The 26,825-nt window shown below is 42.3% G+C and overlaps 1 protein-coding gene across 2 annotated transcripts in view; it reads right to left on the bottom strand.

The window, feature by feature from the left end:
• Nucleotides 1-17,318, bottom strand: part of ric1 (RIC1 homolog, RAB6A GEF complex partner 1) — a 68,888-nt gene extending 51,570 nt beyond the window's left edge. For both annotated transcript variants that reach the window (XM_084160372.1, XM_084160373.1), the window contains exon 1: nt 16,768-17,318. In XM_084160372.1, the coding sequence (XP_084016498.1) occupies nt 16,768-16,908 (141 nt within the window). In that variant the 5' untranslated portion in view covers nt 16,909-17,318. The remainder of the gene's footprint in view (nt 1-16,767) is intronic.
• Nucleotides 17,319-26,825: the final 9,507 nt, after the last annotated feature.

The raw sequence follows: 26,825 nt of genomic DNA, 5'->3' as shown, positions 1-26,825 counted from the left end.
ATTCATCTCTGCAGATCCTCTCAAGGTCTGTCAGGTTGGATGGGGAGCATTGCTGCACAGCTATTTTCAGGTCTCTCCAGAGATGTTCGATCGGGTTCAAGTCCGGGCTCTGGCTGGGCCACTCAAAGACATTCAGAGACCTGTCCCGAAGCCACTCCTGCGTTGTCTTGGCTGTGTGCTTAGGGTCGTTGTCCTGTTGGAAGGTGAACCTTCGCCCCAGTCTGAGCGCTCTAGAGCAGGTTTTCATCAAGGATCTCTCTGTACTTTGCTCCGTTCATCTTTGCCTTGACCCTGACTAGTCTCCCAGTCCCTGCCGCTGAAAAACATGCTGCCACCACCATGCTTCACCGTAGGGATGGTGCCAGGTTTCATCCAGACGGACGGTTGGCATTCAGGCCAAAGAGTTCAATCTTTGTTTCATCAGACCAGAGAATCGTGTTTCTCATGGTCTGAGAGTCCTTTAGGTGCCTTTTGGCAAACTCCAAGCGGGCCTTTTACTGAGAGTGACTTCCGTCTGGCCACTCTACCATAAAGGCCTGATTGGTGGAGTGCTGCAGAGATGTTTGTCCTTCTGGAAGGTTCTCCCATCTCCACAGAGGAACTCTGGAGCTCTGTCAGTGACCATCAGGTTCTTGGTCACCTCCCTGACTAAGGCCCTTCTCCCTCGATTGCTCAGTTTGGCCGGGCGGCCAGCCCTAGTTAGAGTCTTGGTGGTTCCAAACATCTTCCGTTTAAGAATGATGGAGGCCACTGTGTTCTTGGGGACCTTCAATGCTGCAGAAATGTTTTGGTACCCTTCCCCAGATCTGTGCCGACACAATCCTGTCTCGGAGCACTACGGACAATTCCTTTGACCTCACCTGTGGGACCGTATATAGACAGGTGTGTGCCTTTCCAAATCATGTCCAATCAATTGAATTTACCATAGGTGGAGTCCAATCAAGTTGTAGAAACATCAAGGATGATCAATGGAAAGAGGATGCACCGGAGCTCAACTTCGAGTCTCATAGCAAAGGGGCTGAATACTTATGTAAATAAGGTATGTTTTTTATTTTTAACAAATTTGCAACAATTTCAAAGAACCTGTTTTCGCTTTGTCATTATGGGGTATTGTGTGTAGATTGCTGAGGATTTATTTTTATTTAATCCATTTTAGAATAAGGCTGTAACGTAACAAAATGTGAAAAAAGTCAAGGGGTCTGAATACTTTCTGAAGGCACTGTATATCATGTTATTTGAAGTTATCCCTTTGGAGCGCATGCTAAAAGGGAATTCAGAGCGTTTTGATGAACTGTAATATTATAACAATTCTGTTATTTTTGTGCATGCCTCTAAGTTCGGCAATTGAAACATCTAGGGCCTATGTTGATTTGGATTGTGTTTTATGCAACATTATCTGCAAGTGACTTGATGCCGATTGTGCCAAAGTGATTAGTTGTTGAACAGGAGTGAGGAGTGTGTTGATATAAAGGTAATACTTTCAAAATGCCACTGTCAACTGGCATTACACTGTATGATTCAGTGCAATGTCTATCACGTTATTCAAAATATCAGAATTGGTTAAATAAGGTTATGCATGCAAACATATTCGGCAAGAATTAAGAGTAGTGGTCCTCTGTAGCTCAGCTGGTAGAGCACGGCGCTTGTAACGCCAAGGTAGTGGGTTCGTTCCCCGGGACCACCCATACACAAAAAAAAAAAATGTATGCACTCATGACTGTAAGTCGCTTTGGATAAAAGCGTCTGCTAAATGGCATATTAATTAAAAAATTAATTAATTAATTAAAAAGAGTAGGCTAAATTATCGTGTCAGGCGAAAACGATAGGTATCGAACGTTTTACCATTGCAACATTTGACGTAGTCACATTCAGTGTCTGAAGCGTGCTAGAGTTCATAGCTGGCAATGCCTCATCGCAATTGGTTATTCCCCATTATTTGCAACGTCATTGAGCGTCATCACTATCTTTCCCTTGCTATACTTCAAACTGTCGTTATTACCAGCTGAGAAACTTTTATGAGTTGATTTTACTCCTGGCTCAGAATTTGTCTGAGCAGTGTCTTATCGGGATGAGCATGAGTAATCAAGTACTCGAACAGACGTCAAAACTAGATCTTTAACCAGAGATCACTTTTTTTTCAAATACTGTAAAGCTATTTGGTGAAATGTGCTTTGTGGCTTGTCCCGAAAAAATATGAAATGTCTTGAAGACGACGTTAATTTGACTCAAGTGTTACATTAGTACATGTGCATTTGCGGGGCACAACAAAAAAGAAACTAAAAAGGCAAGCATCACACAGTTCTAATCCCTAAATTCCCTTTCCCCTCCGTGTCTCACTCAATTGTGTTCCGACCGCTCCCTCTACACACGTGTGCTTAGTTCGCACACAAGCTCCTGTTAGGCCTACAGAAATAAATGCCTGTAAGAACAGTGGGACAATGGGCATAAAAAATGCCTCTAACTGATGGGATACACAAGCTACATTCCTTGCCAAATGACGACAGTTTTATCACGCATTCAAAATGGACTGGTCAAAATGACCTGGTTGATTGAAGTAGGGAAATATGTGCTCCAGCAACGAGCTGCAGTTTTGGAATAATTGCGTGCCATCTGTTTTCTGTTTAGGCTACTTTGCGAACTGCTAGTGCCATTTAAAATTGGTTAGCATAGGCTATAATCTCCCCTAAAAATAAACAGGTTCCACACTGAAAATATGCAAACACAGTTTGATAAAGACAAAGAGCGTATTTTCATCAGAATCATTAAGCCAAGGCCTACTCCCCAAACAGATGTCGTGGCCGTAATTCATCAGCATGCAGTGTTCAATGTGGAATTGAAGAACAGTCAGAATAAAATTAAATCGCCCGTCTGTAGGCCTATATCGACAAGGCAGATTTTGGTTTGTAACCCTGAATAAATGGTATTTCAACACGCCAAACTAAGCCCTGTTTCAAATGATCACTTCAAGAATAACTGTTCCAGATGCGTGAATGCGCATCACTTCGCACTAGCAACCTTTTTCATTAGGAAAAATATTCTGTTCCACTTTATTCTGTTATATTACATCATGTTTTTTGCTTTAAAATAGGTGTCTTGACTGTGATAAGGGCTTGTGAAATAAGAACGTCTTGTCTGCTAAATTAACAAAAACAAGTCTATGCCATTGCACAGTCATATGCTTCTACAAGCAAGCACCACTGCTGAAGTTATTGCCAGTTTTAAGATTGTGTTCCACAATATAATATTACCAGTTGATATTACAGTTTCAATAAATGAATCTTAAATTGCAATTGTTTACTTCTAAATATACAGTTGTTTGTCTAAATAGGTACACCACCCCGTTCACAAAAATGGATCGCACCTTCAGACAGTGAGTCACGTGGCTTGCTATATAAAGCAGGTGACAGGCATCGAGGCATTCAGTTGCTGTTCGATTGAACACTAGAATGGGCAAAACGAGTGACCTAAGCGACTGAGCGTTGTATAATCGTCAGTGCCAGGCGCGCCGGATCCAGTATCTCAGAAACGGCCGCCCTCCTGGCCTTTTCACGCACGACAGTGTCTAGAGTTTAACATCCAGTCAGCGGCAGTCCTGTGGGTGAAAACAGCTCCTTGATGGCAAGAATCGTGCAAGCTAACAGGCGTGCCACAAACAGACAAATAACGCCTCAGTACAACAATGGTGTGCAGAACGGCATCTCGGAACGCACAACTCGTCGATCCTTGTCACGGATAGGCTATTGCAGCAGACGACCACCGCAGGTTCCACTCCTATCAGTTAAAAACAAGAAGAAGCGGCTCCAGTGGGCACGCGATCACCAACACTGGACAATTGAAGAGTGGAAAAACATTGCCTGGAACATGACAGCGAGTTCAGTTTACTTTAGTGGCCTGCGCAGTCCCCAGACCTCGACCCAATAGAGTATCTTTGGGATGAGATGGAACCGGCTGTTCGCAGCATGAATGTACCGATGTCCAATCTGCTGCAACTGCGTGATGCCATCGCATCAGCATGGACCAACATCCCTGTGGAACGTTTCCGACACCTTGTAGAATGCCCTGAAAAATTCAGGCTGTTCTGGAGGCAAAGGGGGGTCCAACCCAGTACTAGATGGGTGTACCTAATAAAATTGTCCCGCTGAGTGTATATAAGGGGCAATTTAGCAATTAGGATTTGTTATCTGTAATGGTTACTATAAATTAGGCATTGTTGTGCACTGTTGGCATATAGATTAATGCGCACATGTTTTCCAGTGCGGGCCTTGCCCTTGTTATAAAAAATATATTTTCCAGAGTACGAAAAAATTATCGTGCTAGCACTCGAACAGTCAAACATTGTCAAATGCCCAACCTAGTGTCTTAACATCCTCCTAAAACCTACTCTGAGCTGGTTTTAAAAACAGGTTTTAACAGGATTCCTAGGACCTTTTGTCAGATGCTTTGTGGATACGGGCCCTGATAAGCTTTCCTCTCCATCTCACAGACAGAGCCAAACATCACACACACAAAAACCTGGCCGCTGAATCACTTAGGTAATCATCATAATTTCAATTCCCTAAAAGGACATTTAACCTAATCCATTTTTAAAACCGAAAAATGACTTTCCCCATCTACAGTTTTGAGAACTTCTGCCAACTATGACACTAAACGGAGATTGTCTATGCAGTGAAATGAGGAAATCAACTGTGGTTTCACAATCAATATTCTAAACCTCTGGACTGTATTGTGAGTAAAACATGACTTGGTAAACGGTTGTATTCATAATTATTCTCTGGCGACCTTCAGGACACAACAGAAACAGGAAACGACACAGACGGCACGCAACCATCTATTGTTATCATGTCCAGACTCAGCCTGGCCTCTTTCAGCAGGAAATAGGCATATCGTCTTGCTTTTTTCTAATGAGACTGTGAGAGGCCAAGCATACCGTTAAGACTAGGATACTGAATTATATAATGACAAAGATGGAGAGGCTAAAGCTATACCGTGTGTGTGCGTCTGTCTGTCTGTCTGTCTGTCTGTGTTAGGGGTGTGAACGTTAAAACAAAATTGGAAACCTTAACGTTAAGAAAAATCCCTTACCGAAAAACACTTTTGTTGTCTTTTTTTACGTAGCTGCAGAAAGTAAACAGCATAGTGGGTCAATTATCGCAAAAAACTAAGAGCATTGAAGTGCGAGGCTCAACTTCGCTACTGTTTTGGTGCCCTGTCTACCACTCTGAACAGCATGAAGCAAACCCGTGCACATGCACAGATATTGTTTGCGACTGTGAGAGCGAAGTGTTGCATCTCGCTCATCTCAATATCCTAGCCTATTCATTGACGATAGGCCCTGCTTTACTGAAGTTGCGAGACATTGCAAGCCAAGAAATTGCCAAATACAGCATTCCATTGCGAGATACAGATTTGGATTGCTGATCGATAGGGCTTGCGCACGATTCTGACTGTCTGCGTGATGACTGACCGGTCTATACTGTGCCCCTCCCCTCTCTCTCTGTCCCTCGCTAGCGCGCTAAGAAAGATGGGAGTTTTTGTGTTCTTTTTAGTACGGCAACTAAATCAGTGTCCTCTGTTCCAAAAATACTGAATCTTAGAGAGGTCGACGTGCAAAATGTTGGAGTCGACTCTCCACCATTTACATTTAAGTCATTTAGCAGACGCTCTTATCCAGAGCGACTTACAGTTAGTGAATACATATTATTATATTTTTTTATACTGGCCCCCCGTGGGAATCGAACCCACAACCCTGGCGTTGCAAACACCATGCTCTATCAACTGAGCTACATCCCTGCCGGCCATTCCCTCCCCTACCCTGGACAACGCTGGGCCAATTGTGCGCCGCCCATGAGTCTCCCGGTCGCGGCCGGCTGCGACAGAGCCTGGATTCGAACCAGGATCTCTAGTGGCACAGTTAGCACTGCGATGCAGTGCCTTAGACCACTGCGCCACTCACCACTAGGTCATTGTCGTTAACGGTTGGAAAATTCACAGAGAAAGGCAAGCGACAGCAGCGAAGTCCTGTATGGCAATACTTTGAGAAGTTTAATGAGAAGGAAATGTAAACTTTGCCAGGTGGAATTGAGGTACAGTAATGGTAGTACAGGTGCAATGCTTAACCATCTAAAAAGGGACACACCTTGAGACCCACACCGTTGCTGGCAGAAGTGCAGCTGCATTGTGAATTCACATGGAATTGTATGCATTTTTCATATAATTTTAACTGAAAACCGATTTAAGAACCTTGGTTGTCCAAGGTTCTGAAACGTTAGCATACTGTTGAATTGGCGCCTTTTCCTAGACCACGTTGCTTTGTGCATAATAGCAAAGTTAACCAGCATATTGGTTTTGAGAACATTGCAAATCACATTTTATTTGCCACATGCGCCGAATACAACAGGTGTAGACATTACAGTGAAATGCTTACAAGCCCTTAACCAACAATGCAGTTTAAGAAAAAAAAATATTAAAGAGCAGCAGTAAAATAAAATAACAGTAGGGAGGTTATATACAGGGGGTACCGGTACAGAGTCAATGTGCGGGGCCACCGGTTAGTCGAGGCAGCAGCGAAGTTAGGAGACCAGAAAACAGCCCTTGCCTTAATTGTCTAAGAAAAGTGAGGAGAGAGGAAACCGCAACTTAATTGGGTCTATCATCAATAGCCTAACTGTTAAATGTGCCTGGCTTTATAAATCATCCACATATACAGTACCAGTCAAAAGGTTTGGACACACCTACTCATTCAAGGGTTTTTCTTTATTTTTTACTATTTTCTACATTGTAGAATAATAGTGAAGACATCAAAACTATGAAATAACACATATGGAATCAATGTAGTAACCAAAAGTTAAAAAAAAAAATCAAAATATATTTTATATTCTTCAAAGTAGCCACCCTTTGCCTTAATGACAGCTTTGCACACTCTTGGCATTCTCTCAACCAGCTTCATGAGGAATGCTTTTCCAACAGTCTTGAAGGAATTCCCACATATGCTGAGCACTTGTTAGCTGCTTTTTCTTCACTCTGCGGTCCAACTCATCCCAAAACATCTCAATTGGGTTGAGGTCGGGTGATTGTGGAGGCCAGGTCATCTGATGCAGCACTCCATCACTCTCCTTGGTCAAATAGCCCTTACACAGCCTGGAGGTGTGTTTTGGGTCATTGTCCTGTTGAAAAACAAACGATAGTCCCACTAAGTGCAAACCAGATGGGATGGCGTATCGCTGCAGAATGCTGTGGTAGCCATGCTGGTTAAGTGTGCCTTGAATTCTAAATAAATCACAGACAGTGTCACCAGCAAAGCACCCCCACACCACCTCCTGCATGTTTCACGGTGGGAACCACACATGCGGAGATCACCTACTCTGCGGTTGGAACCAAAAATCTAAAATTTGAACTCATCAGACCAAAGGACAGATTTCCACCGGTCTAATGTTCATTGCTTGTGTTTCTTGGCCCAAGCAAGTCTCTTCTTCTTATTGGTGTCCTTTAGTAGTGGTTTCTTTGCAGCAATTTGACCATGAAGGCCTGATTCACGCAGTCTCCTCTGAACAGTTGATGTTGAGATGCGTCTGTTACTTGAACTCTGTGAAGCATTTATTTGGGCTGCAATCTGAGGTGCAGTTAACTCTAATGAACTTATCCTCTGCAGCAGAGGTACATCTGGGTCTTCCTTTCCTGTGGCAGTCCTCATGAGAGCCAGTTTCATCATAGCGCTTGATGGTTTTTGCGACTGCACTTGAAGAAACTTTCAAAGTTCTTAAGATTTTCCGGATTGACTGACCTTCATGTCTTAAAGTAATGATGGACTGTCGTTTCTCTTTGCTTATTTGAGCTGTTCTTGCCATAATATGGACTTGGTATTTTACCAAATAGGGCTATCTTCTATATACCACCCCTACCTTGTCACAATACAACTGATTGGCTCAAACATATTAAGAAGGAAAGAAATTCCACAAATTAACTTCTAACAAGGCACACCTGTTAATTTAAATGCATTCCAAGTGACTACATCATGACGCTGGTTGAGAGAATGCCAAGTGTGTGCAAAGCTGTCATCAAGGCAAAGGGTGGCTACTTTGAAGAATCTCAAATATAAAATATATTTTGATTTGTTTAACACTTTTTTGGTTACTACATGATTCCATGTGTTATTTCATAGTTGTAATGTCTTCACTATTATTCTGCAATGTAGAAAATAGTAAAAATATGGAAAAACCCTTGAATGAGTAGATGTGTCCAAACTTTTGGACTGGTACTGTATATCTACACAAATAAGACAGATCCTGCTTCTGTTGCCTGTGTTTACTTAATAGCCTACTGATTCCGTGAGCACCAAGCCTCATGCAACCACGTCGGATAAACAATTTCACAAATTATGCTGTTTTTAATATTTGCTATGCTGTAATAAAGGCTTGACACTTTTTTTTCGTTAAAAACAACCTCTGATATTATAATTTATTTAGTGTTGTTTACACTGTTCCAAATTGTCCGAAAAATAATGTTTATAATAATAACCCTCCTTTTTCTTGATCTCCTTATTGTTATTATTACTATTATTATTATGATCATTATAATAAGTAATGTCATTATCATTAGTAGGCTTAGTATAGCAGCCTTGTATAACCACCATCTAGCCGTAGGCCTAAGAGCGCATCCTGTTTAATCAATACTGTAACTTACTTAGGCCTATATTTCAATACTTATATAGGCTACTGTATCAATCAATCATTAATTCGTTCATGTCATCACACAACATACGAGTCATTCATGATTTGAAATGCAATCAAGTATTTTAGATTAAAAATAAAATAACAAAGCGACCCTTGAATAATTAGCATAAACAATAAACCATTCCATTTAGGCAATTGCATTCACGAATGCATGCGACCGTTTTTAGTCTTTGATGTAATAAATGCTTATAATTTATTTAGTGTTGTTTACATTGTTCCAAACGGTCAGAAAAAATATACTGTAATCAAACAGCACCTGTTTGGCACACATAATATGCACGCAGCGCTTTCTCCTTACCTTCTTTTTCTTGAGCTCCAGTATTTTCCACAACTAGTCAAATGTATTCCACACATCAGACTTCCCCTTTACCTCCTGATCAACCAGCAAAAATTCCCCAGTTTCGAGTTCATTTATCACGTCCTCTGCATCCATTTAGCTGTCACATGTGTTACGGTGTTCAGAGTTTGTTATAACCAATTTATTGATGTGATTATGATATAGGTCAGGCCCTATTGGTCACGTGCATGCGATGCATACATGAGTCACATAAAGAGAGCAAGGGTTGAGGGAATAGGGAATGTTTTTCCTAAACAAATTAGGGATTTTAATAGCAGAACTTTTCAGTCAGAAATGGCTGTAATTATGTTGCAGCTTCAGTAACACAGTCAGCACGATAAACACTGTTGATGTTCTGTGGTGGTCGCTGCAGCAGGGAGGAGAGAGAGACAATGGGTGCTAGTCACTTGCTGTCATTAAAAATTAAATAAAATTACACAATCAAATCAATTGCGATCGGACTCCCTCTAGTCATTTGTGTTTTAATTATTTCATCAAACAGTGCGACTAAAGCTTCAGACAAGCTATCAGACTATTGTTGATTTGATTAAAAACAGAATTGATGTGTCCATATGGAAAAATACACGTTTAAAAATGTAGACCAATCGATTGGTCGAAAGAACAGACGACTCTCGGTCGACCATTACATTTTTTTTGTCAGGGACAGCCCTAATCAGGATAGATGATACGAGTAAAATAAAGAACAGATAGTAGCAGCATACAGTGGGGAAAAAAAGTATTTAGTCAGCCACCAATTGTGCAAGTTCTCCCACTTAAAAAGATGAGAGAGGCCTGTAATTTTCATTATAGGTACACGTCAACTATGACAGACAAAATGAGGAAAAAAAATCAAGAAAATCACATTGTAGGATTTTTAATGAATTTATTTGCAAATTATGGTGGAAAATACATATTTGGTCAATAACAAAAGTTTCTCAATACTTTGTTATATACCCTTTGTTGGCAATGACACAGGTCAAACGTTTTCTGTAAGTTTTCACACACTGTTGCTGGTATTTTGGCCCATTCCTCCATGCAGATCTCCTCTAGAGCAGTGATGTTTTGGGGCTGTCGCTGGGCAACACGGACTTTCAACTCCCTCCAAAGATTTTCTATGGGGTTGAGATCTGGAGACTGGCTAGGCCACTCCAGGACCTTGAAATGCTTCTTACAAAGCCACTCCTTCGTTGCCCGGGCGGTGTGTTTGGGATCATTGTCATGCTGAAAGACCCAGCCACGTTTCATCTTCAATGCCCTTGCTGATGGAAGGAGGTTTTCACTCAAAATCTCACGATACATGGCCCCATTCATTCTTTCCTTTACACGGATCAGTCGTCCTGGTCCCTTTGCAGAAAAACAGCCCCAAAGCATGATGTTTCCACCCCCATGCTTCACAGTAGGTATGGTGTTCATTGGATGCAACTCAGCATTCTTTGTCCTCCAAACACGACGAGTTGAGTTTTTACCAAAAAGTTCTATTTTGGTTTCATCTGACCATATGACATTCTCCCAATCCTCTTCTGGATCATCCAAATGCACTCTAGCAAACTTCGGACGGGCCTGGACATGTACTGGCTTAAGCAGGGGGACACGTCTGGCACTGCAGGATTTGAGTCCCTGGCGGCGTAGTGTGTTACTGATGGTAGGCTTTGTTACTTTGGTCCCAGCTCTCTGCAGGTCATTCACTAGGTCCCCCCGTGTGGTTCTGGGATTTTTGCTCACCGTTCTTGTGATCATTTTGACCCCACGGGGTGAGATCTTGCGCGGAGCCCCAGATCGAGGGAGATTATCAGTGGTCTTGTATGTCTTCCATTTCCTAATAATTGCTCCCACAGTTGATTTCTTCAAACCAAGCTGCTTACCTATTGCAGATTCAGTCTTCCCAGCCTGGTGCAGGTCTACAATTTTGTTTCTGGTGTCCTTTGACAGCTCTTTGGTCTTGGCCATAGTGGAGTTTGGAGTGTGACTGTTTGAGGTTGTGGACAGGTGTCTTTTATACTGATAACAAGTTCAAACAGGTGCCATTAATACAGGTAACGAGTGGAGGACAGAGGAGCCTCTTAAATAAGAAGTTACAGGTCTGTGAGAGCCAGAAATCTTGCTTGTTTGTAGGTGACCAAATACTTATATTCCACCATAATTTGCAAATAAATTCATAAAAAATCCTACAATGTGATTTTCTGGATTTTGTTTTCTCAATTTGTCTGTCATAGTTGACGTGTACCTATGATGAAAATTACAGGCCTCTCATCTTTTTAAGTGGGAGACCTTGCACAATTGGTGGCTGACTAAATACTTTCCCCCCCCACTGTATTATGAGTGTAAAAGTGTGTGTGTATATAGATATGTGTGTGTGTGTGTGTTGTTACCCTTTTTGTGTGCGTGTTCGCATTTCAGAGCCCTCAGCCCAGGTCCTGGATCAGCAGTAGCATTGGGCAAGACGGAGACTAGTGGACAGGAATGCCAACATGAATGTCGACAAGGTTGGACAGCCTGTCACACACTATTACTATAACAATAGCTAGGTTTCCATCCAATTCGCGACAGATTTCCATGCGAATATTCTAAAATCTGCATAAAAACAATATGCGCATTTTTCCCACCAGAGATGTGTTTCCATCAAATGTACTTGTTGCAGATAAAAGGCTGTGCGTGATGACGTAGGTCACATTAAAATACCTTTTGCGGTTAAATTCCCACGTACCAATTAAAAAAAATAGAAGTTAAATGGGTTACGATCATATTTCAACTCCCCTGATGGTTTTACCACCAAAAAAATGTGCGTTATATAGCGAACACTGACATTGGCATGTGCGCCCTAGCCAACAGCTCGCAGATACAGTGCGGGTATAGCCTACATTATGAAATTATTATGGACAAAAGATAGATTATTTTTTGTCAAACGGCAGCCAATCATTGATGATCATGTCACCAGAATAAGACCCTCGATATTTATTGGAAAGGAGCATCAAGCTCATCACCTTGCACTTCCACCACCCTGTGAAGTTCATCATAACTTATTTCATCTGTACCCTAATAAACTGCATGTTTTCCCGACGAGTCGTAGTGGGAGGGTCACAACATGTCATCATGTGACTCCAAGTTTACTTCGATATGATGGTTATTATATCAATATTTGCACATAAAAGCGTTTCCACTGACATTTCTCGCATAATTAACTTTACCAACAAAAATATCCCACCTTGCCCAGCGTATTTTGATTTGTCGACATTTGGAAAGTTTACCGATAAGTTTCCATCAGGCCTGTCATGACATTTTTTATCCCAACGTACTTTACTCGCATATAAAAGTGTCGATGAAAACCTGCTTACTGGCTGATATACACTGAGTGAACAAAATATTAGGAACCCCTTCCTAAATTTGAGTTTCACCTGTTTTTGTGCTCAGAACATCCCCAATTCATCGGGGTACAAGGTGTCGAAAGTGTTCCACAGGGATGCTGGCCCATGTTGACTCCAATGCTTCCCACAGTTGTGTCAATTTGGCTGGATGTCCTTTTGGTGGTGGACCATTCTTGATACACACGGGAAACTGTTGAGCGTGAAAAACCCAGCAGCGTTGCAGTTTGACACACTCAAACCGGTTAGCCTGGCACCTACTACCATACCCCGTTCATAGGCACTTAAATATTTTCTCTTCCCCATTCACCCTCTGAATGGCACACATACACAATCCATGTCTCAATAATCTCAAGGCTTAAAAATCATTATTTAACCTGTCTCCTCCCCTTCATCTACACTGATTGAAGTGGATTTAACAAGTGATATCAATAAGGGATCATAGCTTTCACCTGGATTCACCTGGTCAGTCTATGACATGCTTTGTACACTCAGTGTATATACTCCATATAGATAGGGTGGGATGTAGACAGGGACTGTAACTGCCCCAGTGGGACTCTTCGTATGTGAGGGATAGTAATAAGGCACAGGGGTAACTCTAAACCAAACCTCCCCCACAACCCGATTCATTCAGTCAAGCACAAACCCAGCTAGCCTAGCACTAATGCTAATTAGCTAGAATAACCCCAAGGGCCCGACTTCAAACAGACGTTTTCATACAGTAGCCTATATTACAAAGGTCTCAGAGGACCTTGTTGCAGTGAGGATTCCTACTGATGAAAAGCACTGTCATCGGGATCACAGAGATATCATGACTTGAGAATAATATGATGGAAGTGGATATCCAACTAGCGGGCAGATGAAAATGCATAGGTATTGAAATTTGTTCGGCTTAGAAGTCCTACTCTAGTCTCCTTTTCCAGCTTTCCTCTTTTGTTCTCTATTGCTCCTCTAGTGTTCGCTAAAGACATGCTCTGGTACTTTGGCGACTTAACCTCCTGCTTTGGGCTGGATGTGTCATTGTGTAGTTCATGTATGCATAATCTATGAGCAGAATTACTGTTTTACCTCAATCTGCCACGAAACCCCTAGTTTGAAGCGACTGTTTTCTTGAAGCTGTGCCAGGCCATTTTCCCTACATTTCCCCCCACGCGGGCCACCCCTCTAGCAAGTCGATTTCTAGCCAATAAGCTTCAGCCCTTCGCATTTGAGTGACAGCTAGCAAGAGGCCTGCCCAGCGTTATCCAATGAGGTTGAAGGGTGGGAGCAACGGCTCAATGGACACAGCAGAGAGAGAGAGAGAGAGGGAAGGGGATACCTAGTCAGTTGCAGAACTGAATGCGTTTAAACGAAATGTGTCTTCCGCATTTAACCCAACCCCTCAATCAGAGAGAGCGAGAGAGCAATGACGTGGTGCACATATCTGCACGTGACATGGTATGCAATTTTCTGGGACCAAGTTTGGCTCGTAAGTGCTACTTTCAGAACTACTGGCTAAAAAGTATACAAAAGTACAGGAGAATCTCTTTAAGCAATAGGGGAGGCCGATGACATCACGAATCACCATCAGACCAACTCCTTCAATTCCCTATTCCCCGAAGTTTGCAGTTTTGTAGGAAACACATTTTTTTTACCCTTTAGTGCGAGTACGTTACTGTATTTATACTTGGGATATCGCTTTTCAACAGTAATAAACAAAAATTGCTGGAGGACATCTTTAAGCTTAGGGTGCCGGGGTTAGTAGACTGCCATCCAGAACACCTCAAAATCGGCTAACTCTATACTGCCTAATATGAAAGGAATGCCTGAGCCAGACTACTGAGACCTCAGTGGACCCATCTCCTCTGTGGGAAGGTAGAGTTACTCCTCCAGGGTCTGGTCACTCATTGCCCCTTTAACTGAGGGGATGATGCATTCTTGCATGAGAGAGAACCTCTCAATCAACCCCAACAAGCCTCCCTGTGCTGAACCAATAAACAACCCTCACTCAGCCACTGCCCTCAAATGCCCTTATGCTAAACTGTCTTTTAATTTTATGTCAACTGATACTGAGAGCTGTTCTCAAAATCCAAATTGCAATTGTGTGATTGGACACCAAACACCAAAGACACTCAGACAAAACCTCACAATTAATACGCTTTATAACAACACATTCTACTAAGTCAGTGTAATTGAAGAGGTCCTAGAGGTCTAGAGAACTCCTGCCTGACAACCGCCACCTCTTCCATCTTTTCCTAGAGTTCCACAGTTAATTCCCACACATATCTGCCCGTGCAAAATCCAAGGCGCAGGGCAGGGTGACAGCAGGACTACATGACTAAGCTGCTCCCTTACACGGATTTCTGCTAGCGCCAGGCAGGGCAGGCCAAGCTGAAGAGAGATGGGATTAGAGCCATGGGCTTTAGAGGAGTCATGGGGGGGGTCAGCCATAGGGGATGGCTGATAAACAGAGAGATAGGAGAGGGAAGGAACTGGCGAGAGGACAGAGGAGGAGCAGGCAGTAGGAGAGTTTCCCATGGAGGGAAACTGCTCCCATGGAGGAGGAAGGAAACTAGTACTGAAGTGTGCAAGAGGTGTTCCATTTATGGAATCCAACTTGGAGACTAGGAAAGTCCCAAGCTCAGACCCGATAACTCCTGGGGGAAGGGGCTGTCTTTGAGCTAGAAGTTGTAGATACATTCATTTTTACATACTATCCGTTATGGGATCAGTTCATGCCCAGCTGTTGAGGTTGACATGATTTATAGATCAGATAGGCCTAGATCTGTGCATTGCTGCCTAGTTCAGTCAGGCTGGCTGACCTTCAAAGAAGCCTTGAGTCTTGGACTGGACATGCCTGGCTGCTTTAAAACACTAAACTAAAAAGGCATGCAGAGCAGACAGAAGGCAAGGGGGGCCTGGACCAGCCACTGAGTTAGGGTTATAGCAGCACCCACATTCCTGTCCTGTGTGGACCTTCCTGGACATCCTGTCCATTCTCTACCGTTTCTCCCAGTTTATGTTCCCAGGCCACTGGGGAAAATAAGAAAACCAGGAAGCTCAACAGGATACTGCCTGTAAGACAGGGAAATAAATGCCGGCCTAGATTTACATTATATACGTATTATGTAATGCAGAAACATCTAATTCTATTTTACTGCAAGATATTTGCAGCACTCTTGCGTTTACACATTTATGTAGCATAGTCATGGAGACCGAGCTCATTTTACAGCTGGGCTGACATAACTGTATTTGCAGATGTTGACATTGACGATATACTGTGAAGTGCAAGAACATGTACAAGACTATTCTATTTGAGCTTTACAAATCAAAACTGTGCAGTTTTATCAGTTCGGTGGTATCAATATGTTGAAAAAGAAGTCTAAACTAATTAACTAAGCCTTATTATTTGTTCCCATACTAAGATTATTTAATGAGAACGCAACTATAATATCGTAAATAAGCACAGAAATTGCACAGTCTGGAATTATTTAGTCATTAACGTAAAACGAATATATCGGATATTGCGATATTTGGAGTAGCATATCATAGAAGAGGCCTCCCAAAACATCGCCCAACCCTACTTTGTTATGAATATGAGAGGAATGGGAAGAAGAATGACGCACATGGAGGTATTGAAATTCACTGGAAGTCTGTAATTTACACTGTTATGGCTAGATACATAACAATGCTCTCCTTTAACCCAAGCTTGTTTCATGGGGCACCCAGTGACGGTGAAGGAATTTGCACCAGAGCTATATGGAGCTATGTATGGTAGGGTGTTAGGGGAGTAAAATAAACATTGCTTTTAAGGCTGAACTGAGTATACCAAATTATAACTCTGATTTGCACCTTTTACAAAAGCCGGCCAAGCTAAACACTTTGGACAGTAGCGATTATATTAAATAGTATTCTTACATAATCCTCATTAAACTACATGAATGTATTAAAATGTTAGTGCCAATAACTCTGCAAATGTGATTTGCCATGTATTTAGCTATCTAGCTAGCTACTGCTAGCCAATGTAACGTTAGTTTGGTACATACTTTATTATACTGGACTGAATACATTATTTGTGTGCAACGTTAGCTTAGCTAGCTAGTAACGTTACTTTTGCCAAACAGCTGATGCTTGTTTTGTATGCGCCAGCTACTAACGTTAGCTAGCTAACATTCTTCTAAGTCCCTGTATGCCATGACAGTTAGCTAGCTAAATATGCCATGCCATGATTAAATAAATAAAAAGTCGGTGACGCGGCAACCAGTGTGCACAGACCAAACTTAGCTTGCTTGCTACTAGCTAACTGGCTAACAACTGCTAGGTAGCGGCTAGCCAGCTCATCGGCGATTCCTTCGTTGCTTACCCGACTAAACCAGACGCTTAGTTGAGTCTCTGACAACACAGCGAAGTAAAACCTCTGGGAGTTGGGCTGAATGTGAAACGGTTCCTCTTCACTTTTCAGTGGACAAAGTAGCCTCCGGGGCCAGCCAGTTAAAAAATACATGACGGTCAGTCACTCCGAATCGACACTCTCCGTGTCACGGGGCCAGTTGAATGGCTATATTCCAAACGTAAACTAGACGATGTTGTCCAATCGGTTCATGAACAATTTGAAGAAAATTCAATCCCTCGTAAAATCGATTTGCAGTCCAACGACATTCGTCCTGATCCTAGAAATTCATAAGCGATTGAGATCCAATCAGGCTAGCTAGCCAACACTGCTAACTTGACATAGAACTGTGGAGCTCCTCTGAAAACAAATCGCTTGCGCACACGGTCCTTTAAGTTAAAAACAAAGTGCAACAGCATGAGCGAATAGCTTTCTTTGTTATAAAGGTATCCTTTCTGCACCTATCTGAATAAACATTTCTTGTTTTTATTAGCGATAATACATATAATTTTATCTTCGGTGTCTCTCGCTGTCGCCATCTTTATCGATTCAAGCTTGCTAGCTATCCTCGATCCGATTCGCTATCCCAGACCTCTCCGCCCACCTATGTGAAGCTAGCCACAATATTGGAATTTACGGTTCGTCTTCTAAATAAAAGTTCCTCACTGAAAGTGATGCAAATGATTACAAATAGCGGAATCATGTCATATTTTGACTAAATAATGCTAAACAATGTTGGAGAATTGATATATAAATTCAAAAGACAATAATGAGTTAATTTGACTGGAAAAAAATATAAAAATCTGTTGAAATTGCACCGTGGATGTATTACGCTTCAGAATTACATTGGGGGAATACTTATATTTAATCGTACAGCCTTACCTATGGATTATGGATAAATGAAATGTGGTATCAGTCTACTCAGTGACACCCACAGAACATAACTGTGAAGCGTTTACACATATATACTGAACAAAAATATAAACTCAACATGCAACAATTTCAACGATTTACTGAGTTACAGTTCATATAAGAAAATCAGTCAATTGAAGTAAATTAGGGCCTAATCTATGGATTTCACATGACTGGACAGGGGCGCAGCCATGGGTGGGCCTGGGAGGGCATAGGCCACTGGGGAGCCAGTCCCAGCCAATCAGAATGAGTTTTTCCCCACCCAAAAGGGCTTTATTACAGACAGAAATACTCCTCAGTTTCATCAGCTGTCCGGGTGACTTGTCTCAGATGATCCCGCAGGTGAAGAAGCCGGATGTCTAGGTCCTGGGCTGGCGTGGTTACACGTGGTCTGCGGTTGTGAGGCCGGTTGGATGTACTGCCAAATTCTCTAAAACGACATTGGTAGAGAAATTAACATTAAATTCTCTGGCAACAGCTCTGGTGGATATTCCTGCAGTCAGCATGCCAATTGCACGCTCCCTCAAAACTTGAGACATCTGTGGCATTGTGTTGTGTGACAAAACGGCACATTTTAGAATGGCCTTTTATTATCCTCAGCACAAGATTCACCTGTGTAATGATCATGCTGTTTAATCAGCTTCTTGATATGCCACACCTGTCAGGTGGATGGATTATCTTGGCAAAGGAGAAATGCTCACAAACAGGGATGTAAACAAATGTGTGCACAACATTTGAGAGAAATAAGCTTTTTGTGCATATGGAACATTTCTGGAATCTTTTATTTCAGCTCATGAAACATGGGACCAACACTTTACATGTTGCGTTTATATTTTTGTTGAGTATATTAGCATCGTAGCTCTTATTGTGGAACTTTGACTGTAGGAAATCACCTCCCCAGTCATCCTATTGTGCGTATTGACAATCATATTGCACTGTACAGCCTTACCTAAGGATTGTGGATCAATGAAATTGGGTATCAGTCTACTCAGTGACACACACAGAACACAACTGTAAAGAGTTTAAACAAATATTAGTGTAGTAGCTCATATTGCAGGACTCTAAAGCCACTGTGAAATGAACCACATTAAGCTTACCATTCAACCTATGTGTATTGGACATTCATATTACACTGTACAGCCTTACGGCGCTAATATTTGTTTAAACTCTTCACACTTGTGTTCTGTGGGTGTCACAGTAGACTGATACCCCATTTTATTGATTCACAATCCATAGGTAAGGCTATCCAGCGCAATATGAATGTCCAATACACATAGTAGGTTGACTGGTAAGTTAATGTGGCTCACTACAAAAACCTCTGTTAGCTACCTGGGATGCATCCTTGATGGAAGCTTGGGAGGTAAAAAAAATAAAATAAAAATAAGAATAATAAAAAAAAAAAAAAAAAAAAAAATTGATAAAAAAATTGACAAAAAAAAAATTAAGATTTTTTTTTTTTTAAATAATAATAATAATAATTGTAAAGTGGTTATCCCACTGGCTATAGGGTGAATGCACCAATTTGTAAGTCGCTCTGGATAAGAGCGTCTGCTAAATGACGTAAATGTAAATGTAAATGTAAAGTGCTAGGGAAGGTTAATGCCAGGACTACGTTTTTGGCTAGAAAGTCCAAGCTGCTTGATAAGGACTCCATCAGAGTGCTAGCCACTGCCCTCATTCAATGCCATTTTGACTATGCTAGTACTTCCTGGTTTGGGGGCTTATCTAAGCTTCTGAAGGGGAAGCTCCAGATAGCCCAGAATAAGCTGATCAGGGTAGTATTGAAGGTGAGTCCACATACTCACATAGGCAGGATCAGGTGTTGCTCATGTGTGCTTATACAGGTTCAAGAGGACCACAATGGAATTAAGTCCCAGACTTTATTGTGTGTTATCCTCGATGATTTTACTCATGTGCATGTATGTCTTTTTCAAGTTTTATGTGTGCTCTTTTTGAAAAAATAGTTGAATTAATCAACTAAACTAAAACTAAACAACATTTCAAGGTGGTTTCAGAGTTCCGCAATTTGAGCTACGACGCTAATATTTATTTTAACCCTTCACAGTTGTGTTCTGTGGGTGTCACCGATCTAAATCAAATCACATTTTATTTGCCACATACGCTGAATACAACAGGTGTAGACATTACAGTGAAATACTTACTTACAAGCCCTTAACGAACATTGTTGTTTTAAAATAAAATAAAAAATGTTAAGTAAAAAATAGATAAGTAAAAGATAAAAGCAAATAACTAAAGAGCAGCAGTAAAATAAAATAACAGTAGGGAGGCTATATACAGGGGGTACCGGTACAGAGTCAATGTGCGGGGGCACCGGCTAGTCGAGGTAATTGAGGTAATATGTACATGTGGGTAGAGTTAAAGTGACTATGCATAAATAGTAAACAGAGTAGCAGCAGCGTAAAAGGGGGGGGGGGGGGGGGGGGGGGGTTGGGGGGCAGTGCAAATAGTCTGGGTAGCCATGATTAGCTGTTCAGGAGTCTTATGGCTTGGGGGTAGAAGCTGTTAAGAAGCCTTTTGGACCTAGACTTGGTGCTCCGGTACCGCTTGCCGTGCGGTAGCAGAGAGAACAGTCTATGACTAGGGTTGCTGGAGTCTTTGACAATTTTTAGGGCCTTCCTTTGACACCGCCTGGTATAGAGGTCCTGGATAGCAGGAAGCTTGGCCTCAGTGATGTACTGGGCCTTACGCATTAACCTCTGTAGTGCCTTGCGGTCGGAGGCCGAGCAGTTGCCATACCAGGCGGTGATGCAACCAGTCAGGATGCTCTCGATGGTGCAGCTGTAGAACCTTTTGAGGATCTGAGGACCAATGCCAAATATGTTCAGTCTCCTGAGGGGGAATAGGCTTTGTCGTGCCCTCTTCACGACTGTCTTGGTGTGTTTTGACCATGATAGTTTGTTGGTGATGTGGACACCAAGGAACTTGAAGCTCTCAACCTGTTCCACTACAGCCCCGTCGATGAGAATGGGGGCGTGCTCAGTCCTCTTTTTTTTCCTGTAGTCCACAATCATCTCCTTTGTCTTGATCACCTCCTCCCTATAGGCTGTATCATCGTTGTCTGTGATCAGGCCTACCACTGTTGTGTCGTCTGCAAACTTAATGATGGTGTTGGAGTCATGCCTGGCCATGCAGTCATGGGTGAACAGGGAGTACGGGAGGGGACTGAGCACGCACCCCTGAGGGGCCCCCGTGTTGAGGATCAGCGTGGCAGATGTGTTGTTACCTACCCTTACCACCTGGGGGCGGCCCGTCAGGAAGGAAGTCCAGAATCCAGTTGCAGAGGGAGGTGTTTAGTCCCAGGGTCCTTAGCTTAGTGATGAGCTTTGAGGGCACTATGGTGTTGAACGCTGAGCTGTAGTCAATGAATAGCATTCTCACGTAGGTGTTCCTCTTGTCCAGGTGGGAAAGGGCAGTGTGGAGTAGAGATTGCATCATCTGTGGACCTGTTGGGGCGGTATGCAAATTGGAGTGGGTATAGGGTTTCTGTAATAATGGTGTTGATGTGAGCCATGACCAGCCTTTCAAAGCACTTCATGGCTACAGACGTGAGTGCTACGGGTCGGTAGTCATTTAGGCAGGTTATCACAGGGACTATGGTGGTCTGCTTGAAACATGTTGGTATTACAGACTCAGTCAGGGACATTGCCAGTTGGTCAGCGCATGCTCGGAGTGCACGTCCTGGTAATCTGTCTGGCCCTGCGGCCTTGTGAATGTTGACCTGCTTAAACGTCTTACTCACATCGGCTATGGAGAGCGTGATCACATAGTCATCTGGAACAGCTGATGCTCTCATGCATGCTTCAGTGTTGCTTGCCTCGAAGTGAGCATAGAAGTGATTTAGCTCATCTGGTAGGCTTGTGTCACTGGGAAGCTCGCGGCTGTGCTTCCCTTTGTAGTCTGTAATAGTTTTCAAGCCCTGCCACATCCGACGAGTGTCAGAGCCGGTGTAGTACGATTCAGTCTTAGTCCTGTATTGACTCTTTGCCTGTTTGATGGTTCGTCAGAGGGCATAGCGGGCTTTCTCATAAGTGTCCGGGTTAGAGTCCCGCTCCTTGAAAGCGGCAGCTCTACCCTTTAGCTCAGTGCTGATGTTGCCTGTAATCCATGGCTTCTGGTTGGGGTATGTACGTACGGTCACTGTGGGGACGACGTCATCGATGCACTTATTAATGCTATCGGAAGAATCCCAGAACATATTCCAGTCTGTGCTAGCAAAATAGTCCTGTAGCTTAGCATCTGCATCATCTGACCACTTTTTTATTAACCGAATCACTGGTGCTTCCTGCTTTAGTTTTTGCTTATAAGCAGGAATCAGGAGGATAGAGGTATGGTCAGATTTGCCAAATGGAGGGTGAGGGAGAGCTTTGTACGTGTCTCTGTGTGTGGAGTAAAGGTGGTCTAGAGTTTTTTTTCCTCTGGTTGCACATTTAACATGCTGGTAGAAATTAGGTAGAATGGATTTAAGTTTCCCTGCATTAAAGTCCCCGGCCACTAGGAGCGCTGCCTCTGGATGAGCGTTTTCCTGTTTACTTATGGCCTTATACAGCTCATTGAGTGCAATCTTATCTTAGTGCCAGCATCGGTTTGTGGCGGTAAATAGACAGCTATGAAAAATGTAGATGAAAACTCTCTTGGTAAATAGTGTGGTCTACAGCTTATCATGAGATACTCTACCTCTGGTGAGCAAAACCAGGAGACTTCCTTAGTATTCGATTTTATGCACCAGCTGTTGTTTACAAATATACACAGACCGCCATCCCTTGTCTTATCGGAGTCAGCCATTCTATCCTGCCGATGTAGCATATATCCCGCCAGCTATATGTTATCCATGTCGTCGTTCAGCCACGACTCTGTGAGACATAAGATATTACAGTTTTTAATGTCCCGTTGGTAGGATAACCTTAATCTTAGGTCATCCAATTTGTTTTCAAATGATTGAATATTGGCTAATAGGATTGATGGAAGAGGCAGTTTACTCACTCAGCGTCGGATCCTTGCAAGCCACCCCGACCTACGTCCACGATATCTCCGTCTCTTTCTCATGCGAATGACGGGGATTTGGGCCTTGTCAGGTGTCTGTAGGATATCCTTCGCGTCCGACTCGTTGAAGAAAAAATCTTCGTCCAATACGAGGTGAGTATTCGCTGTCCTGATATCCAGAAGCTCTTTTTGGTCATAAGAGACGGTGGCAGAAACATTATGTACAGAATAAATTACAAATAACGCGAAAAAACACAGATAATAGTACAGTTGGTTATAGGGCTGTAAGATGATACCCCATTCCATTGATCCACAATGCATAACTAAGGCTATACAGTGCAATATGAATATCAAAACACACAATAAGCTGACTGGGGAGGTGATATCCTACAGTCAAAGTCTCGCAATAAGAGCTACGACGCAAATATGTGTGTAAACTCTTCACAGTTGTGTTCTGTGGGTACCCCATTTCATTGATCAACAATCCATAGGTAAGGCTGTACATTGAAATATAAGTATGCCCCCAATGCAATTCTGAAGTCTGTTACACCCACAGTGCGATTTTTTTGTCAAATTAACTAACTATTGTCTTTTGTTGAATTTATATTACAACTTTCCAAACTTGTTTAGGATTATCTAGGCCAAATATGACACTTTTGCAGTATTTGTAGCCATTTGCGTCACTTTTAATGAGGGACTTTTATTTAGAAGGCGACCGCAAATTCCACTATTGTAGCTAATTCTTATTGTGGCTACTTCACATAGGTTCTCTGCCCCGTGTGAAGTTTGAGTCGAACGAGATGTTGACATCTGACGTCATTTTCTCGTGAACTTCAAATTTGAATGGCTCATTGCTGCACTCTGATTGTAATATGTGGAGATTGCACTAGACTAGAGTGTTGGAAAACCCACTGTAATGTTTTCTGGTTACAATAATTTGTCTCACATTTGTACTGTATATAAAATGAAGTACCATCTTATTTTATCTTTAAATTGAACTACTGCCAAGTAAATTCACTCCCCAAACGTTCTAGTAGGCCTAGACTTTTGAAAATTGCACCCTCCTCCTCAAAGTTGAAAGTATTTTCACATCACCCTTCCCTTGCATGTAAAATAAATTGCACACCCTCCTCCCTCATAGAATTAACTCAAAATAATGTTTAAGACCATAAATAACTGTAGCAACCCTGTTTTTATAAACGTGGATATTGACTTTGTCACTTCAGCATGCTTTTGTGGCACAGTAGATGCCACACAGGGCTAAGGGACAGAAGGTTGAGGGTTCACCAACCACCAGGGACGAGCTCACTCTCGCTGCCTGTTTCATTCCACTATGATCAGAGCCGGCTGCGGACAACGATAAGCTAGGGAGAAATCTGATTTTCCACATTTCTATGCCATATTTCTAATTATATAAAATATATGCAACAAATTTTCCACCAACAAGTTTCTGTGCCAATGCACCACAGAACCAATAAACAAAGCATACTGACTTCGGGCACTTCAGTATCATGGTTTGCGTTTTCAACACCACAATAAATAGACTACGTCAATCTCACAAACAAAAAAATACATCCCTCTCTACCTTGCAGGCTTACCCAGTATCGAAGGCTTGGCTTGACAATCTAAGAATGTCATCCAACTTTTTGGTGTTTTCTTACAGATATCTCTTTCCATTCATCAAATGGCTGCTGCACAGTTTGGATTGATTGATTTTATTTGTCAGTTAAATACATATATATATACATACTGTATTCGGTGGAGTGCTGCAGAGATGGTTGTACTTCTGGAAGGTTTTCCCATCTCCACAGAGGAACTCTGGAGCTCTGTCAGAGTGACCACCATCTTGGTGGTTCCAAACTTCTTCCATTTAAGAATGATGGAGGCCACTGTGTTCTTGGGGACCTCCAATGCTGCAGAAATGTTTTGGTACCCTTCCCCAGATCTGTGCTTCGGCACAATCCTGTTTCGGAGCTCTACAGACAATTGCTTCAACCTCATGGCTTGGTTTTTGCTCTGACATGCGCTGTCAACTGTAGGACCTTATATAGACAGGTGTGTGCCTTTCCAAATCATGTCAAATCAAGTTGTAGAAACATCTCAAGGATGAACAATGGAAACAGCATGCACCTGAGCTCAATTTCGAGTCTCATAGCAAAGGGTCTTTATACAGTGAGGGAAAAAAGTATTTGATCCCCTGCTGATCTTGTACGTTTGCCCACTGACAAAGAAATGATCAGTCTATAATTTTAATGGTAGGGTTATTTGAACAGTGAGAGACAGAATAACAACAAAAAAATCCAGAAAAACGCATGTCAAAAATGTTATAAATTGATTTCCATTTTAATAAGGGAAATAAGCATTTGACCCCCTCTCAATCAGAAAGATTTCTGGCTCCCAGGTGTCTTTTATATAGTTAACGAGCTGAGATTAGGAGCACACTCTTAAAGGGAGTGCTCCTAATCTCAGTTTGTTACCTGTATAAAAGAAACCTGTCCACAGAAGCAATCAATCAATCAGATTCCAAACTCTCCACCATGGCCAAGACCAAAGAGCTCTCCAAGGATGTCAGGGACAAGATTGTAGACCTACACAAGGCTGGAATGGGCTACAAGACCATCGCCAAGCAGCTTGGTGAGAAGGTGACAACAGTTGGTGCGATTATTCGCAAATGGAAGAAACACAAAATAACTGTCAATCTCCCTCGGACTGGGGCTCCATGCAAGTTCTCACCACGTGGAGTTGCAATGATCATGAGAACGGTGAGGAATCAGCCCAGAACTGTGGTCCTCTGTAGCTCAGCTGGTAGAGCACGGCGCTTGTAACGCCAAGGTAGTGGGTTCGGTCCCCGGGACCACTCATACACAAAAAAAAAAATGTATGTACGCATGACTGTAAGTCGCTTTGGATAAAAGCGTCTGCTAAATGGCATATTATTACACGGGAGGATCTTGTCAATGATCTCAAGGCAGCTGTGACCATAGTCACCAAGAAAACAATTGGTAACACACTACGCCGTGAAGGACTGAAATCCTGCAGCGCCCGCAAGGTCCCCCTGCTCAAGAAAGCACATATACAGGCCTGTCTGAAGTTTGACAATGAACATCTGAATGATTCAGAGGAGAACTGGGTGAAATTGTTGTGGTCAGATGAGACCAAAATGGAGCTCTTTGGCATCAACTCAACTCGCCATGTTTGGAGGAGGAGGAATGCTGCCTATGACCCCAAGAACACCATCCCCACCGTCAAACATGGATGTGGAAACATTATGCTTTGGGGGTGTTTTTCTGCTAAGGGGACAGGACAACTTCACCGCATCAAAGGGACGATGGACGGGGCCATGTACCGTCAAATCTTGGGTGAGAACCTCCTTCCCTCAGCCAGGGCATTGAAAATGGGTCGTGGATGGGTATTCCAGCATGACAATGACCCAAAACACACGGCCAAGGAGTGGCTCAAGAAGAAGCACATTAAGGTCCTGGAGTGGCCTAGCCAGATTTTTTTGTTGTTATTCTGTCTCTCACTGTTCAAATAAACCTACCATTAAAATTATAGACTGATCATGTCTTTGTCAGTGGGCAAACGTACAAAATCAGCAGGGGATCAAATACTTTTTTCCCCTCACTGTACATATGTAAATAAGGTATGTGTTTTTTATTTTTAGTACATTTTCAAAAATGTCTAAGAACCTGTTTTTGGTTTGTCATTATGGGGTATTGTGTGTAGATTGATGAGGATTTTTATTTATTTAATCAATTTTAGAATAAGGTTGTAACGTAACAAAATGTGGAAAAAGGGAAGGAGTCTGAATACTTTCCGAATGCACTGTTAAAGCATAATATTGGGATGCAAACTCTAAATTGAATACATTTCAACTCTATATCTGACATGGTACAGGTGTCTTCTTTTCTTTAAGCTCATAAACATGTGTGTGAGGTGTATACCTGTTTCAAAGTAGATATGTTTAAGACTACCAAGAAACTGATTGAGATTATTGGCATGCAGTTTGGACATTTCACCAGTAAAATGTGAAGAAATATAATTCACGATTGATGGTGATGATGGCCTATTTTTAGGTATGCCTAACTTGGTGTTTGAGAGTATTAAAAATATACATT

Source organism: Coregonus lavaretus (assembly GCF_964263955.1).
Source record: "Coregonus lavaretus genome assembly, chromosome: 4".
Lineage (NCBI taxonomy): Eukaryota > Metazoa > Chordata > Actinopteri > Salmoniformes > Salmonidae > Coregonus > Coregonus lavaretus.
The sequence above is the reverse complement of the archived record's forward strand: the minus strand, read 5'-3'. Positions and strand labels throughout refer to the sequence as shown.